Genomic DNA, 17,411 nt, shown 5'->3' with positions numbered 1-17,411 from the left:
GTTTTCTCTATTTCGCTCCCCCAAAAAAGAGATTATCTTTTTTTTTTGAAAAGTATATGCCCTGGTTATTAATATCCTTGGTTAGGGTTGTTCGCCATCTCCCTGGTAAAGGATCTGGTATCCGAATGACAGAGTCCCAAGACCCGGCGACCAAACAGTGCAAACATCCAATATTTCCCACCAGAAAAAAAAAAAAAAAAAAAAAAAAAAAAACGAAAAATAGAACCTGCTGAAGCAGAACGAGTGGGAGAAAAATAAAATAATAGCTCCGTTCTACACCAGCCGATATATACACGGAGCATCTGGACCTCCAGATTTGATATCTCACTTCGACCTCTCAATTATCCCCTCAAGCGAAACAGCAAAAGAACTATAAGAACGCCGCAGAAAAAATCTATCCACGAGAACAGACGCAGTTCAGTGCGGCCGGAGCCAATTTTATTATTATTATTATTTATTTATTATTTATTTATTTATTTTTTCTTTTTTGATCGCCTTTCAACTTATTTAATTTTCTTATTGGCATACCCCGTGCTTTTGAAGAAGCCCGAGCAGGAGCAGCGTGTTTGCTGTTTTGGCAGCTCCCTTTTTGGACTTCACATCGGGATGGAGGACGTTGCGCAAACTCCGTTTATTCGGGAGTTAGCCTCCAGCGGTATGTTACTTGAATTTATACATTTATCCAATGTGTCTTCGAAAGAAGGGGTTTTCAACTGTATCTTCGATATGAAAATAATTGTTTTTAAATAAAAAACAAAGTTGTGTGATCAATTATACATACGATGGAGATAAAATCTGTTAGAAACATGCGGCTAATTTTATCGCCTTTTCCTCCTTCCCTCCAGATAGACGAACCCGCGACAAGGCCCTTGAATCGCTAACCCGCTTCATCCAAAGCCGGAGAGACTTACAACTTGTCGAGCTATTAAAGATATGGAAAGGGCTATTCTTCTGTATGCGTTCTTCCCCCGTTTCCCACCGTCCTCACAAAACTAAGTGATATCCAAAAATGGCACATTCCTTGCACGCCAATCCCAATGTCAATCCCCAAAAAAAGAAGAAGAAAAAATTACTAATATTGGAGAAATCAAATCAAAAAAAAAAAAAATCAAACAGGCTTCTACCACTCCGACCGTCCTCTAACCCAACAATCCCTCGCGCGCTCGCTTTCCTTTACACTCGTCCCCTCTCTCCCTGCTCAAATCCTCCAACCATTCCTGCGAGCATTCTGGATAACCATGTCGCGCGATTTCCACTCCCTAGATCGGCTACGGCTGGATAAATATCTCTATCTAATCCGGTGTTATGTGGGTGTTGCGTTTGAGGTGTTTTTGGCGAAGGGTTTGTCAGGGGTGCGGGCGGGAGTGAAGAAGGAGCAGGGGAAAGGGGAAAGGAAGGGGAATAAAGAGGGTTCTGGAAAGCGGAAAGGAAGTCTAGGGAAGCGGAAGAGGGGTGAAGAAGCAGATGAAAATGGCGTGGGGACTGCTGAGTCTGGAGACTTGGGGATCTGGAAGGAGCTAGGAATATACCTTGACATGCTGGAAGAGGGCCCGCTGTGTCCGATTAATTTCGACCCGGAAAATGACAATGGCAATGAAAATCCTTCTGTACGGATGCACAAGGGGCCTGATGGGCTGCGGTATCATTTGTTGGATATTTGGTTGGATGAGATTGAGAAGGTTGCTGCTGTTGAGGTTGAGGCTGATGGGGATGGGAATGAGACTGGGGAAGATGGTAGTGAGGGCAATGAGGCGGGAAGCCCTACAGTTGCCGGGAAGACACAAGAGAAGAAGGGGCAGCTGAAAACGGGAGTGCCGATGGAATTACTTCTTCGTCCGATAGTTAGGCTACAGGAGAAGAGCATTTCGAAGCTGGTTAGGAAGCGGGCTGGGGTGGTATTGGATGATGAGCGGTTGGTGGAGTGGGGAGTTAGGGAGAGGAAGAAAACTGACTATGAGGAGGAGAATGAGGAGGAAGAAGGGTGGGGGGGTATTGAAGGGTGATTGTTGTTTAATTTGGTAAATTCATTGTCAGCGTTCTTTTCTCTTTTCATGTCTTAAAACGGCTTATTTCACTCATCCAGTGTTTATCACTCGATGGCCCTTTGCGCGATATCCAGAAAATGAAACTGACGATACATATATTGTCATACAAAACGGGGTGTTGGAACATACGAGATAAGACCTTTCGAATAATAAATAATATATTCTGGGAAGGGAACATGCCTCGGGAGGGAGAAGGGCCTTATCGGGAGAGAGAATATCAAAAAAAAAAAAAAAAAAAATGAAGCAAAATCAAAATCACACGAGAAGGGAAAGCAAGTGAAATAGTATGTATCTATCAATGGTTACTACCATCAAGAACGAATTCCAACATCCCGTATTCTTTTATACAGAGAAAATTTTAAGAAAAGTAACTACCTATCGCTAAGTTTTTACACGCAAGGGAGAGGGAAAAGATGTAAAGAGTTATACCACTGTGTCTAGCTTATTTATGCAAGTCGAATGAGAAATAGAGAAGAGGGATGCTGGAGCCAAGTTGCATATACATGATGGACAGTCAGGGGCAGGGGTATCTTTTTCTTGATATGGAGCTCGGTTTAGTATTTGTAGTGAACAGCATTAAACGAAAGCAAAAGAGATGAGAGAAAAGAATAAAGAGAAGAGCAATTGTACAGGCAACAAGCAACAATCAGAAAACGCAAACCCGTAGCTAGTTGTATCCCATCACAGAGGATAAATATAATCAATGAAGGCAGCAGCAGTGAAATAAAAAGGGGTGAGATGATGTCATCACCCATCATCTTCACTTCAATCCGTTAGTTTCATATTTGTATCCAGATTTGGATAGGACCGTTCCAAGTCCTTTATGGACTTCCGCTTGGAAAGGCTCAAATGGCACCTGCTCCCCATCAATACTGATGTATCCTTCTTTCCGGTCCCTGGGGATAACCCTGTAGCCAGTAACCTTCCGCACGTTGACCTCGGGCATATCGAAGAACGCGCCATCGTCAACAGACATAAGCATCTGGATTGCAGTCCGTCGACTAATGTCGCCGTTCACTGTGATGAGATCCATACATCCGTCGTTGGGGAGTGCGGCGGGAAAGAAGTTGGTGTCCGCAGCCATATATGCCATGTTGCCCGCGTAGAAATTGCCCAGTTTATCGTGTGGCACCAGAGTCCAGCCATCGGGTAGCGGGTCGTTCACGGTGCCATACCGTAATGGTGGGAGGCCGACAGCGTCTGATGATTCTTCATCGCGTAGTTGGTCAAGGCTTCTTCTTTGGGATCCAGCGCGGTAGTGATCTTTGATCAATTCTTTATTATCGAGTTCGACCTTAATAGCAAGGTCGCAGGGATAGACTGGTTTTCCAAGCAGTCGTACCAGGAATCCGTATGTGAATCGCGCGGAGCCCATCCACCGGATATTCTCGGTACCCAGGTCTAATTCAGCTATAATACCAAAAGATTGGGATAAAAATGACACTGTGCGTTTATCACCTTGAGTGATGGAGACTAAATCAAGTGGAGTTCTCAAGCCCTTGACAATAGAAACGGCGGCCAGACTGGCCCTGCCAGTTCCATTGAGATTCCAGCTCATTGCGTTTCCCGACCCGCAAGGTATGTGAGCCACGGCAATTTTCCGCAGAGCTTCGCTCGCATTTGGCTTCTTGGCTAGCCCATTAAAGATCTCGTAAGGTATACCATCTCCCGAACAGGCTACGACAACATCATATGCATTGACGTCAAGCTTCTCCACGATGTCGACTGCGTGCCCTCTGTGACTTGTTGATTCGACATCGACTTGGCATTTAGCGGCTGCGAAAATTGGCTCGACGTATCTGAGGTAATCTCTTGGGGCGTGGCCTTTTCCACCAAAGGGGTTTATGAGGACTTTAATGCGCTTTTGCCGTTGCGCTTTGCCGTAGGCCGAGTCGAGAAGTTCCTGGGTCCATGTTTTGGCTTTTGATTTATTCTCAAGGTTGACTGAATATTTCACTGAACGAAGGGTGACATCTTTCTTGGTAACTTGGTCGGCATATTTAATCGTAATATAGTCGTCAGAGAGTTCAACCCAGAGGATGTTGAAATACGGGATAGATTGCGAAGCGGAGCCTTCGAAAGAGGAGAGGAGTCAGAAGCGACGTCTGCTGAATTGTTGAAAGACAAAAATTTTGGAGGGACCTCAAGAGCCCGGAAATAATAGTAATAATAATTGGGCGAGAGAAACGAGTCTCACCAGGGATTGGAAAACTGCGGCAACAGCGCTGTGACTTCGACTTGATGCCTTTATCTATAAAGAAAGTATTCCCAAGTAAGCCAAACCACTGTTCGCAAGTTTCTGGGAGTCGGATGTCTTGCACTCTGCGATACTTACCAGCAAGAATGAGCGCATCATCTGTCAGAGTCAAGAAAACATTTCTTCCCACGGGAAGCGTTGCGCTGTTTTCTGAGTTGGACTGGAGGAGGCCATCCGTGACCGACGCCATCCCGTTGTCGCCAGCATCGAGTGCGGTGTCAATAGTCATAGTGTAATCCACTGCGCTATCATTACGGGCTTGAGCGAGATTGGCGACGAGGGACGTATATCGACGGTAACGGCATAAACAATGAGGAGAAAAATGGCAGCGGCGAGAGCGAAAATAAATAATAATCAAGGTTTTGGCTGCAGTTGTGTTTCTCAGGTACAGGCAAGGCCAGAGCTTGGGCCTGTCTCAGCCAGCTAGCTGAGCCCAAACGCTTGCAAAAGCCGCCGCTTGTACGGAGTAGATGCCGGCATAGTTACATATATACGTCCCGCGTCGACTTGGGGGGTGTTGACTAAATAAATACCATGCGCTTTTGTTACCTGGGAACGCACCCATGAGTCAATGCCGGCCGCCATGTGCCAGGACTACGGACGGAGGGTTTATGTTTAGCTCAGGCTAGCCCTACTTACAGATACCGTTTACTGATCTTCATATGTCTACAGAATACTCCGTATGCTTGTTCCGCATCCCGGTAAACACAAGCAGTCAGGTTACTCGGTTTTAAAATGAAGCTAAGAGAGCCCATCAACAACATCATTACTCATCTGTCTGGCAAAGAAATCCACAGTATTAGATATATTGAACTTTCAATGGTTCAAAGTAGCTAGAGAAGCCAACAGTTCTTCTGATTTGAAAGAAAAATAAACTGACCGTGATTGCTAAATACAAAGATAAAAAGGAAGTGAAACTCTTGGACTTTCAATTATTTCATATTGCAATGCATGTCCAAGTATGGATCCTTCTCCCATATTTTCAGACATCAATCTTTGGGCTGTAGTCCACTGAGAACCCATCATGAACAATATATATAGTTAAATATACATGACATTACAGAGCTAGATGCTAACCCACACCAGCCATTCGAGCAATCAATAGGTTTCAAACTTCAACGCGAGTCACCACTGTGGTGAGATACCAAGGTTGAGTAACCATCAACTTCATAATATCAAATGTTGCATGATCATCATCTTCTTCTTCTTCTTCACCACCTCCACCAGCAGCGCTTTCCTCACCACGGATATTATATATGTCATCTTTAGATGAGCATCGAAACGTTTTATAGTCGAATTCGCAATCTTCTGTGGTGTGGTATGGGGTGAGGACTTAATTGCATTAAGCAGTATGCTATAGGAGAAATGCAACCACCTGATCCCTGCGTACAGCCCCTTATCCGTCTTCGGATTGCATCGCCTCTCCTGTCTCACGAAGGACAAAAAATTGAAAGCATGTGAAATCAGTAAGGACAACCGAAGACAGCTGTGCTAATTTTGTTGATTACAGACTAGCGCACCGCACATATCAGCTGCCTCCATGCTAACTAATACAACAACTTGGACGTCCCACAACTCAGGCTGCCAGGATCAGTAAATTTAGTTGTATCCCCGTTAGTTAGAGACTTCTCTAAGCCGATCCTTCCATGACCTCGAAAATCCCACCCATAACAAATCGTGGTTTAATACCTATCCGCAACGAATTGACGTGTTTCGTATTATCACCATCTGACTCAACATTAGACAACGGTCTAATACTCATGTTCATGTTCCAATTGAAGTTGGCCTCCGCATCCCCGATGATCATTGGCGCTGGGATAGGATCTACAGGTCGCGGCTCCATAAGGCCCAACCCAATCTTCTCGACCGAGTCCTCAGCACACCGATAACGCTCTTCACTCAGCGCCAAATCCACAGCAGACGGCCGACGACGGAGAAGTAGAGATGATAGTCGAAATGATGAGGTTGCAGAACGCATTGTGAACGGGCTGCCACTGCGGCTACAGTGACACATACGATTAAGGGACGCTGAGCAATGGCTTCGCCGGCTTGAGCTTGTGGGGCTAGAGTCTGGAGAAGAGATGGGGCTGCTTGTTGTCGACATGCTCCTGGCGTAGCGGAATGGATTTCGCCGTGGTATTGGTGGTGGTGGTTGTGTATAACTGGTCCACGGCGACGGGAGGAGTTCACTGGCCTCGCCGATGTCACCCATTCTGAAAAAATGGGGAAATTCTCTATGAATTTTCAAACGTTTGAAGGCCGTTTCGAGCTGGGCTGGAGCACTGAAAGGTTGTATGCAATGACTGATATTGTAGCTCAAAACAGCCACGAAATTGTGTCGGGAGCTGAACGCGATTTTCACAATTTATGAATTGAAGTGAAATTGTAATCGGATCACAGCTAGGATCGCAGGAAATGAGGGGTGACTCTGCAAGAGCCCCCAAGAGCAAGGCCTGAGTGGACTAAGCGGATTGATCAGATGGAGAATGGCGGGATAGCGCAGAACGGCATTAAAAACAGGAATGAATGGCAAGGCCAAATAATTATCGAGTGATTTCTCAAAAAGAACGTGGCATGTGGCAGTTGAGCCACCAGCAGAAGTTATTGCTCTGTCCTGAGTAAGAGTTAAGCCGGGTGACAAACGGCAAACGGACGGCGCGAAAGACAACAATAACTAACGACGAATAAAGCAGAGAAAATAAAGACCGGGAATGCCTCTCTTAAGTCGTCAAGAAGAAAAGAAAAAGGGTAAACGGAGAATATGGGAAGGCTATTGAAGCGACATGGACAAAATCTAGATCTGAGAAGATAACAGAAACCGATAGTGTGAGAGAACAAAAAGTCAATTACATAGTAGCCATACAGGAATTTTTATACTTTCAACTTGGAAAATCCGATACCTCGCATTCCATGGTAGGAAGTAGGAAGATACATATATACATGAATATATTAATGCTTGCTGTGAAATTCGGCCACGTCGACAACGTCCATTTGCGGGGAATCAAACAACCATCATCACTTCTCATAGCCTGCATTGGTATTATTGAAAACCCCAAGCATTCATTCTCTCCCTGCCAAGTATCTGCAGGAACCTAACCCCCCTGACATTAGCAGGGATAAAAAGGGAAAAATTACCAAGAATGAAAAAGTATGGAAATGTTCCTTATCTGCCCCACTAAAAAGCATTTGATACAGCTTTCTGTTTGAGGTGGGTGGGAACCTCTGAGTAGCCTTTCTCCCAGCCTCATCTCTCCCTACTTGTTTCATCGAGAAGATCCAAGCACTGATGGAATGAACCGAAGGTCAAAGGTGAAGAAAGGAAGAAGGGAAGAAGTTCAGCGGGACAGGATGACGAGTTATATAACCCGAGTTGAAGATTTCTACCTACCATGTCCAAACTTCTACTGCTTGTTGTTGTTTGTGATATTATTACTTTTCATTCCGTATTTCAAGGTAGGTAGCACACACTGTCCCTTCATTTCGGTATTATCGTCTGCTTGAACCAAGGATTGTCAATGCTGTGTGGTGCATCACGGCACAGTAAGGAAAGTTTAAATATGTGATCTTTTTAAGTTCAAGGAGGAAAGAAGAATGAACTCATTGTCTCACTTTTGATACATTGTTTCCAGTGCCAACGTTTGTGTGCGTCGTAAATTTCCATTTGACAGCATCGTTGTCTATCTCCCTTCAACACAATCCTATATCAAGTTCTTGTTGCTAGAGCTACATATATGCATATGCACAGAACTAGTGGTTAAGCCGCCTGCCCCTGTTGCTGACGCCATGATTTATCTTTCAAGGTCGATCCACGTTCGCTGCACCAGCGTTACGAAGCTTGGCAGTCCTTAAAGAAGCATAAGGAGACACGGCAGGGAAAAATAGGAAGAACCGACTTCCCCGCCCTCGGACTATGGGCATGTAGGTGGTAAACGCACTGTAGATACAATTAGTTATAAATTATATAGGTATCTTCTCTTAGAAAAAGGCACCGCTTTCGCTCTCCGTCATTCAAAATCAGATAGTACACGCAAGTAGGGAACAAAATAGGTAATAAATGCAACCAGCAAGACATACGTAAAAAATGGCATGATGAAAGTCATACTAAACAAAAGGGTAATAGAGAAGGGGGGAAGAAAAAGAAAAAAAAAAGCATTAAAAATCTACAAACTTGAAAACTAAAAAGAAACAGGAAAAAAAGGAATAAGGACTCAACGACCAGGTACTGAAACACCAAAATTGAGAATTGAAATCGACCAAAAGATGAAAAAATGAAAATAAAATCCTGCATTCTTCTTCGCTGCAATGCGCATATTTGCTGTTTTTCAAACCACTTTTGTGTTGCTTTGAAATCTAGAATACCGTAACTAGAAACTACCACAAAACAGGAGGAAAGGACGTGGATAAGTTAGGAGAAAGGTGGTCACATCGACTGATTTTCCCTCTACCTAAATCCGTTTCGGTCACAGCCGCCGTCCAGTTCCCTCTTAACTTGTCATGTATATCGTTATCTGCATGTGTTCTTTAATAAAGTAGTGATTGTATACACGTAAAAGCATATCTCTAGGGAGTATTGTGGGTTATCATAACTCTGCAGGAGAAAGATTTAATAATAAAACAAATGTGAAGAGGGGAAGGGGAGAATAACTGAAAATGCATGGAAAATGCCAATAGTGGAAATAGATGTATAGGTGTGAAAAAAAAAAAAGAAAAGAAAAGATAAAAAGTGAGAGCGAAAGAAAGGGAGAGGGAAGGGAGGTACAGAAATGAGAAAAAAAGGAGATCATGTGAAGTATGGTGGATCATTAGTGGAATCTAGAATAGGTCCTGGTAAATGGGCAAAGGAGGAAAATGCGCTTGAACTTTGCTTTAGCGATTATTCCCGGCCCTGTGACCGACGCATCGTGAAACTTCGTCTGATACTTTCGCCCCATGCAGAATTGTCTAGCGACTCCATGACGCCCTGCACACTGACAGAGCTGTCAGTATCCGGTCGATGAGTTGATATATCATCTGGGCCGGGAGGAGTGGAACTAAAGAACGTGCGGCTTAGGCGCGGGAGACGATGAAGGACTTTTACTTGCCCAGTCAGCATTGCGTGTTTGTGAGCCTGAGCTTTGGGAGATATTTGTGTCAATAGAAGGGGGCTGCGCATTCGTTTGCGACCAGCCTCATCGCGGGAGGAGCGACTTAACGATCTGGCGAGGATGCATGGGAAAAAGGTAAAGCTGAATCCGAGAGGCTGCGAATGACCTGATTTTGGCGTTGTTGCTGCTGTTGCTCATCTTGGCTCGCCATCTTCCACAAAAATTTCCGGAACAGCAAATTGTGGCACAGAGCCGAGGCGGCAGTCATGATCAGGTTCATAGCGGCGACGGAATTTTCGGGACCAATACAATGTGTCAAAAAAACCAATCACTACGTTTCGTCGGACAGCTTCTTCAACGCGCTGGAGGCGAGCTCGGCGACGGAGGAATTCTTCGAGTCTGCAAGGGTAGGGGATATGTTAAAATATATTAAAAATAGTGGTGCTTGAAGAATTCTAGTGTATGGATATTGGGACTTACCTCAAACTCTTACTATCAGTGATCACATTGTAATGAGCAAGAATCATCAGGCAAGAAGTGAAGGAAATGCCTCTTTCAGGGTCTGCCGAAACGAGGACTTCTTCATAAAAAGCATTCATGCGAGCGCGCTTTCTGCGGATTTGCTGGACGGGGATACGATCAATCCTACGTTGCAACTTGTCCAAGTCAATTCCATCAATGGCTCGTACATATGGCGTCTGACTTGATTCCCTGCGATTAACTTTGCAGTCTTCCACGATACGGCCAACTGTGAAGTCACCGTCGTAGATGCGCATCTCAAATATGCCAGATAGCTCCTACCATACTAATGTTAGAATTAAGGACAGTAATTAATGGTTATCTGGCTTGGCTTACCCCTAGCAACCTCGGAAAAGCTTCCTTAGAGATATATCCAGTTCCATCAGGATCGTAGGTAGCCCATGCTTGTTTGAAACGCCGGATCTCCTCTCTGCTGATTGCATACAGCCCGCTGCTTCGTTGGTAGACATAGGAAAAACTCTCGAAAATAAGCGATACGAAGAGAGATACAAAAATGTACATGCTAAGAATATTCCAGGAAATAAAAAGAACGCGGGCCCAAACGGCACTACCGCAGTCGCTCTCAAAGAACCGTCCCTCGGCTGTGCAGTAAGGTGGCGCCATGGTAGCAAAATCTTCCATTATCTCGTTCCAACCCTCTCCAGCACTTGTACGGAAAAGAAGAACAAGTGCCCTTGGAACATCTCTGAAATTGATATTGCCATTTTCCCCCTTCCCAAACTTGGTAAGGCCAAATATCTGAGTGAGGGCAATTGCATAGACAAGGAAAAGAACAAACCAGGTTGCCAGAAGGTTGCCAATGGCCGTCAGACTGGAAGCAGCGGTCTTGAATAGCTGATCGAGCTCGCTATTCCGAGGAATCATCAACAAAGCTATAGAGACAAGAAATAGTTTATGGAGACGTGTAAAGACGATATTCTCGTATCGAATTACTGAGAGTATTGTTGTGATAAAGGTTCCAGGTACCGAAACGATCGAGTATAAGTCCCACGAACTTCTACTGAATCGTTGCCATGTTAGGCCGACAATTCGAATAAAAATATTGGCGATATAGAATAGCGTTAAAATCAAAAATATAATATCTGTAACATATGAGTTGCGACTCTTAAGCATTGTGAGAAGGAGGGAAAGACGTACCTCGAGTTCTATCCCACCAGACAGATTCAGGGTAGAATTCAAGAACTAGGAGAAGCAGATGGAATAATAGAAGGGCAGTGATAAACCTTGACCAGCGTCCGTGTTTTTTGACTGCAATTTTGTAACACCACGATTTGATTTTGCTGCTATCCTTGTCAATGGACCGTTTGGAAGGTGATATTTGTCGTAGATGTTTGCGAAGTTCCAGCCAAGATCGCTGCTCAGCAGTCAAGAATGCTACCCCGGTCTGTTCAGTGTAGTTTCGCATAAAGACGGAGACGAACAGTGTCAACACGAAGACAGCGCCGAGCAAGTTGAAAACGATGAAGAAAAGGCCATTTTCTTGAGATGCAAGGGGTTCAGGTTGTTGGTTTACTCCAGTTATTGCCATCGATTGCCATAAGACACCAGTCCAGCCTTCTTGGGACACAATTTGGAAAAGAATGAAGAGTGATTCCCCGAAATTGTCGAAACTGTAATACGGATTCGAAACCGCCCGCGGTGCCAAAACATCCCATGCATATGGGGAGCTCATATATTCGCCCACACAGTGGTCCAATGAGCTGTGCCCAAAGTTATCATCGTTGCAAGATTTGAGCTGCCCGTTGAATAGATTCAAGCCGTAGATAGCGAATGGGACCAGGAAACTCATTGACACAAATGCCGCCTAGATACGCGTCTGTGAGAATGCTGAAAAGGAGAGGTAGACTGGAAAATATGCGACTTACAGAAATAACCTTCCACCCACCCAATATAATCACGGCGTGGAAAGTTTCTCTCGCACTGTCACTGACATTTAGCAACCTCAAAGCTCGAAGAGCCTTGAACGCACCCACAACACGCGATGTGGCAGTAGCGTTAAATATTGCCGATACAACGTTGATCCACAGCGTAACCAGCACGACCCCGTCAATTAAACCCCAAGAGCCTCGAAAGTATGCATTTGGTGTCCAAAAAAAGCCATCTGCAATAACCTTTATCACGGCCTCAATAGTGAAAAGAATTGCAAAAGTTAAATCTGTCCAGACGAACCAGTTACTGAGACCAGGTTTATGAGTCTGGAGATAATTTCGTTGATAAAGGGGTGAAGATACGCAAGCAAGCAAAACCATGGCGACGATCGCCGCATAAAGGAATGCTGAAAAGGTATACCACACTGGCTTGTAAGGATCTACCCCCTCGAAACGACTGCTCCCTCGACCCGGTCCAACAATTCTCTGGCATAATCGTCGTAAAGGATGTGTGGGCTTAAAGATATACAACGAGACATTATAATTAGGATATTTTTGGAGGTACTGTCGTTGTGCACGCTTCCGTTGCTCCGACGCAGAGAGAACCTCTTTAGCCATTGCAGTTGGATCTGAGTCGTCATAAACTTTGGAAAATTTCAGTTTTGAATAGAAAGGATTGGGTTCTCGGTCCATGATCCGGTTTTTCAGTGAGATGAAAATGTTGGTAGTGCCGTTAGTATGTTTAGGATGGCTGGGTTGGGTCTCCGTTGGCGGGATATCTGCAGGTGGCGATCGCGGCGGCTGCTCATCGAGAAACTCGTTGACGACAGCATCCTTCAGTAACATTTCAAGCGCCGCAGGGCCATGATCGAGTGGATCTCGGTATCGTTGAGAATTGCGACCAAGTCTAAATATAGTTGAGAGTGAAAGATTGCCCTGAGAAGACCCACTGAGCTGCTTCTGTTGTAAGAAAGCCTTCACCTGCTGAATCCGCTTCTCGTCCTCAGACACATCAAAGCTCTCCTGGATAACAGCAATGAACATGTTCAGGACAACAAAGTTAGCCAGAATGAACCACATAATCAAGAAAATAGCTGAGATCCAGCCTGTGTTCCACGGATAGGTAGATTGGACTGCTGAGTATAATATCGACGTCCAGTTCTCGCTGGAAAGTATTTGATACATTCCCAAAAATGAGTTGTATATGTCGAAAAAAGTTATCTGTACATCATTCCCATCCATATCCTGCGAAGGTATCTGGCCCCGGAATAACTGGACAGCGAATATTGAGGCCAAAAATGTAATGAGAAACACGAAGATAATGAGGTTGAGCAAGCCAACTACGTTCTTGAATACCGTCTTGATCAAATCGCTCATCACGGAGAACGCAAGAACGATGCGATATATACGCAGTACCTGAAATATTGAGAGTGAGGCGTATGCTCGACTGGAATATCGTATTGGCGGTATTAGAATGATGCAGGTAATGATCGCATGCGCCAAGTCAACACAATTACGGGCGTCTCTAAAGAAGTTCCTCCAGTCAGAAGCAAATCGAAGGCATATTTCAACAGCAAGAATAATGGTGACAAATATTTCAGTCCTGTCGATAAGTTGTCGCCGGGCATGCCCCATGGAGGAACTTCTGAGACACTGAACTACAAGACCGAATCCAATCACAGTAATCCACAGCCAGTAAGTTCGATCATAGAAAAGTTTCAGTCCACGAAGCTTGCGAGGGGTATCATCCACGAACTCTCTCTCGTCAATCTGTTCAGTGGCAAATGCGCTGCGCCTGCTTTCTTCCCGAATAACTTGGAATGACGAGGTGATGACAGCAACTAATAAGTTGACCAGCCACAAACTGAGGATGACAAACGAGACGACGAAAAACAAAGCAGCGCCAAGGAAGTCAGTATCAGTCATGTAGTAAAGGATGTCGGTAAAAGTGTTTGAGCTCATGACTACGAAAACGAGCTGCAGGGAATGGGCGACATTGTCAAAGCTGATAGTTCCGCCATAAGGGTTGCTGCCTTGCACACAGAGGGAACCCTCAGGGCAAAGGTAACCCTTTGCATCGACCGCGCCTGCTCGTCCATCAGGCAAAATCCAGGGCTTACTGGCACCTGTGCCAACCTCACGGTAACCCCCGCAGAATTGGATTTTATCAGGCGCAGAATTCAAAGTAAAGTTATTTTGGTTCTCGGGATCAACCCAGACGCAAGTCCTGCGCATGCTGGACTTGAAGCTTTGGACGCCTACAATGGCGAACAAGAGCCAGAAAAAACCAATGAGAAAAGCAACATGGACCAGTAGGGGGGCAGCTTTTTTCAAACTTCGGAAAATGACCTAGAATTTATATAGGAAGTCAGTTAATGCCCAAGTTCGTATATGTAATAGAAATTTCTGAATGATAAAAAGAACATACCGAAGTACCATTAGTGAGACCCAAAAGTCTCAGAATTCGAAGGCAGCTCAGCATTCGGAAAACATAAAGATGATGCCCCGACTCAAGAGATAAGTTTGACAAGACAAAAGATATCCAGTATGATACAACAGCAAGAAAATCTATCCTGGTGAAGGAATGACGAAAAAATGCCCGGCGAGCAAGACGGAATCGCTGCAGGGAGTTAGCATCCCCAGACGGGTCCGTTGTGTTTTGAATACCCGTGAACGACCTTAAAATGGATACTTGAGGTTCGACCGGCTCGCTCGAGTGCCTTTTAGAAAGCTGTCGCTGTGGCATCAAAAGATCCTTCCCCTTTGCGACCAAAGCTTTTCTTAAACCAAGTGATCGATCCAAGGTACTATATTCATCTGCATTAAATATAAGTCCGGAGACAATGATCCTTGCGCTGATCTCGAGCGTATAAATGATAAAGAGGACGAGGAACGCGTAGTCGAATGGGGGATTCCCCCAGCGACTCCCCCGTTCGTCTTTGTATACCGAGGATTCAATAGCTAGTAATACTGTCTGGACGATAATGAGGACGAGAATTATCGGCTCTATTGAGGGGTGGATGAGGATCTCCAGCAACCCTCTCCGTAGTCGATTGTTCGGAGTGAAGATACCCAATGAATTGCCTTTGAGCGGGTTTTCCTCTTTCTGATACGCATCTGGGTTTCGTAGTTTGGAGAAAAGCGATGGGCGCTTTTCAGGTGAAAAATCGTCCTCTAGCCCCGGCGTCGATATGTCATGGGCGTACTCCGTCATTGCAGGTAGCGACGGCGGAGCCTCGAGTCGGGCATTCTTAAGCGATGATTTGTTCCGAAGCGATTGCTCAATGATCTCCGGTTCATGACTAATATTCACCACACGTTGCGACATCATTTTCATCATCGAGCCCGCTCTTGATAGTGCGGAATTGGGAGCAGGTGAGAGCTGACGTGTCCTACGACCTGGAAAATTCGGGCTGCTGGAGCCACTACGTATCCTATTATTCCCTTCTTCCAAGTGTGGTAGATCATCGCCCAGATGTGTCCCAGCGACTGTCGGCTCTTTAGCGAAGTGCGCGCTAGGCCTGTCATGTCGCTGGCCATGCGAGGCGGAAACGCCGTCAATGGGTTGTTGATATCTCTGATCTGTAAGTGGGGTAGTGTCATTTTCGTTCGTATCAGTCGGGGACATGTAAAGTTCCTCGTCGTTGGGCATATGGCTGCCCATATAGGGAAAGGGTGTCATGTCATCAGATTCCCTCACATTAGCCTGGTGAGAGCGTTGTTGAGCTGAATCCTGGCCCGAGAAATGCGAAAGTGATGGCCCATCGAAGGCCAATCCAATGGAGCCTACGGCTTCCTGAAAACTGTTGTGTGTATACGGCTCGTCATCATCAGCATGGGGTATAGGGGAATTATGATGAAGATGATCGTGGGACAAATTGACGGTCTGGAAATTATCCATCCCGCCCCGCCCCGTCGGACCGGGAGAATCCTCCGCTATCCGTTCATATCTCCTCCCAATGCCCCTGCGCCCTATTATCGACGTTCTCTGGACAGGAAATCCCTCGGGTCCCGCAGTGCTGCTGCTGCTGCTCGTTCTTCTGCGTCGCTGCTCTGGTCCATCTCGTGTCACAATATCTGGGGGTCTCGAGAGGTCTTGCAAGGGGATCGACTGGTTAACAGGAACGGAAGCGGAGTCATAATTACGCGGGTCATAGCAGTCGTTATTGTAGTTGTGTTGCGACGCCATGCTGATTGGCGTTGGCTATCTGAAGGAGGACATCTCAAAATGCGAACGATGCAACCGCATGGGAAACCCCAATAAAAGTCCAATCCGGGTATATGAATTGTCACAGGCTGCCACCGCTTCGCGTGTGTGCAAATGAGCAGTAGCGCGCAAATTGCTCCGTACGTAAATAGTATGCTCGACAGTAGATGTAATGGGTGGGGGGTTGGGCGGCGAAATCAATAAAGGTGGTGTCTTTCAGTGGGCTGATTTAACCGGCGCTTTGGTTATTCTGGCGTGAGGGAGGTTGCGGTAATTCGGCTCCTGATGAACAGCGCAATAAATTCGCATCATGGGGATCATACAGTTAGCTTCATGATATTTTATCTTTGATTATTATCTGTTGGCGGCTCAGGAGAATGGAAGGTTAGGAGTTACATATCTGGCTCAAGTCCATACAATACGGTACATGTTCTACCATGTACCCCGAATACACCAACCAGAAAAAGGGCATCTCTTCTACTGACATTTCTCTTGAGTTATGTACTGTATTCTGTACATGACATGACAGATACCTCTACATACATCTGTTCTAAAAATATTCTACTCCGTAGCATAACAAGGTTACCTACAAAAATTACGAGGAAATGAACGTCCGTAATAATCAGCCTTGTAAGGCACCTGTACAATTCCTGAAACATAAGTCAGGAATTCTCGATTTTTGTATACCAGTCACTACAAAAATTCATGCAACTCAAATACATACTAGTAGTTTCTGCATACCCCTAGTCTGTTTCCATTTTATCCTGGCCACTCTTGCTCGTCTCTTCAACATGTCTCTTGATCCCTTCTAGAAATGCGCGAACGGCATCTCCTCCTCCAAGCGGGACCCCACCATGGCGCATAAACCCGTTGTTTGCCACTGGGATTTTCAGCGCATCGCTGATGCTAGGTAGTCCACCATCGCGCAAGGCAACAGTGAGGCTACCAAGGCTCTGCGTGAATTGCGGGGAACGTAAAACCCTTCTAAGGATATCTCGTTTTTGTTCAAGAGTCAAGGTTTGCATTGCAGATTTCGCGGCTTCGGAGCCGGGCTCGATGTTATTGGGTATTTCATCGATGTTTGATTGCGAAAGGAAGAGGAGACATGTAGGAAGAAAGCTAAGGAGATGGTTGGCCGCTTCAGAGTCCGCTGATTCAATGAATGGAAGCGTTGATGAGGGTTGGAGGAGATCTGAAAGTGTTGTGAATAGGTTGTCGGCCGCTTCTGACCCCGAATGTTGATTTCCGGATTGTTGGAGAGATCTGAGGAGGTTTTGGATAACCGAGGATGGATCTGACGAGGTAGTTGCGCTTTTTGTGGCAGTCAGCGGCCGAACAAAACATATATACCATAACAGCGAAGCTAAAAGAGGTTAAAAAATTGGGATATAAGTTCTAAAATTCGTGTGG

At 45.4% G+C, this 17,411-nt stretch overlaps 5 protein-coding genes across 5 annotated transcripts in view; 1 reads left to right on the top strand and 4 right to left on the bottom strand.

Annotated features, from left to right (window-relative positions):
* Positions 1-606: 606 nt before the first annotated feature.
* HCAG_01798 (predicted protein) lies at positions 607-2,003 on the top strand (the record flags this gene model as incomplete). Its single annotated transcript, XM_001544701.1, has 3 exons — positions 607-655; positions 846-953; positions 1,117-2,003. 3 exons carry the CDS (start codon positions 607-609, stop codon positions 2,001-2,003), a joined length of 1,044 nt encoding a protein of 347 aa, XP_001544751.1.
* Positions 2,004-2,805: 802 nt separating this feature from the next.
* On the bottom strand, positions 2,806-4,531 carry HCAG_01797 (conserved hypothetical protein; the record flags this gene model as incomplete). Its single annotated transcript, XM_001544700.1, has 3 exons — positions 2,806-4,118; positions 4,243-4,296; positions 4,381-4,531. 3 exons carry the CDS (start codon positions 4,529-4,531, stop codon positions 2,806-2,808), a joined length of 1,518 nt encoding a protein of 505 aa, XP_001544750.1.
* Positions 4,532-5,932: 1,401 nt separating this feature from the next.
* Positions 5,933-6,514, bottom strand: HCAG_01796 (predicted protein; the record flags this gene model as incomplete). Its single annotated transcript, XM_001544699.1, has 1 exon — positions 5,933-6,514. The coding sequence occupies one exon, from the start codon at positions 6,512-6,514 to the stop codon at positions 5,933-5,935; it is 582 nt and encodes a 193-aa protein (XP_001544749.1).
* Positions 6,515-9,580: 3,066 nt separating this feature from the next.
* HCAG_01795 (hypothetical protein) lies at positions 9,581-15,983 on the bottom strand (the record flags this gene model as incomplete). Its single annotated transcript, XM_001544698.1, has 6 exons — positions 9,581-9,785; positions 9,867-10,183; positions 10,242-10,798; positions 11,064-11,730; positions 11,792-14,143; positions 14,223-15,983. 6 exons carry the CDS (start codon positions 15,981-15,983, stop codon positions 9,581-9,583), a joined length of 5,859 nt encoding a protein of 1,952 aa, XP_001544748.1.
* A 372-nt stretch (positions 15,984-16,355) lies between these two features.
* Positions 16,356-17,411, bottom strand: part of HCAG_01794 (conserved hypothetical protein) — a gene marked incomplete at both ends in the record, with an annotated part of 2,001 nt that continues 945 nt past the window's right edge. The window contains 3 exons of the mRNA XM_001544697.1: positions 16,356-16,359; positions 16,545-16,587; positions 16,855-17,295. Coding sequence (XP_001544747.1) covers positions 16,356-16,359; positions 16,545-16,587; positions 16,855-17,295 — 488 coding nt within the window. The remainder of the gene's footprint in view (positions 16,360-16,544; positions 16,588-16,854; positions 17,296-17,411) is intronic.

Source organism: Histoplasma capsulatum, genomic scaffold (assembly GCF_000149585.1).
Source record: "Histoplasma capsulatum NAm1 scaffold_1 genomic scaffold, whole genome shotgun sequence".
NCBI classification, from domain to species: domain Eukaryota; kingdom Fungi; phylum Ascomycota; class Eurotiomycetes; order Onygenales; family Ajellomycetaceae; genus Histoplasma; species Histoplasma mississippiense.
This window is presented reverse-complemented; position numbering and strand designations above follow the sequence as displayed.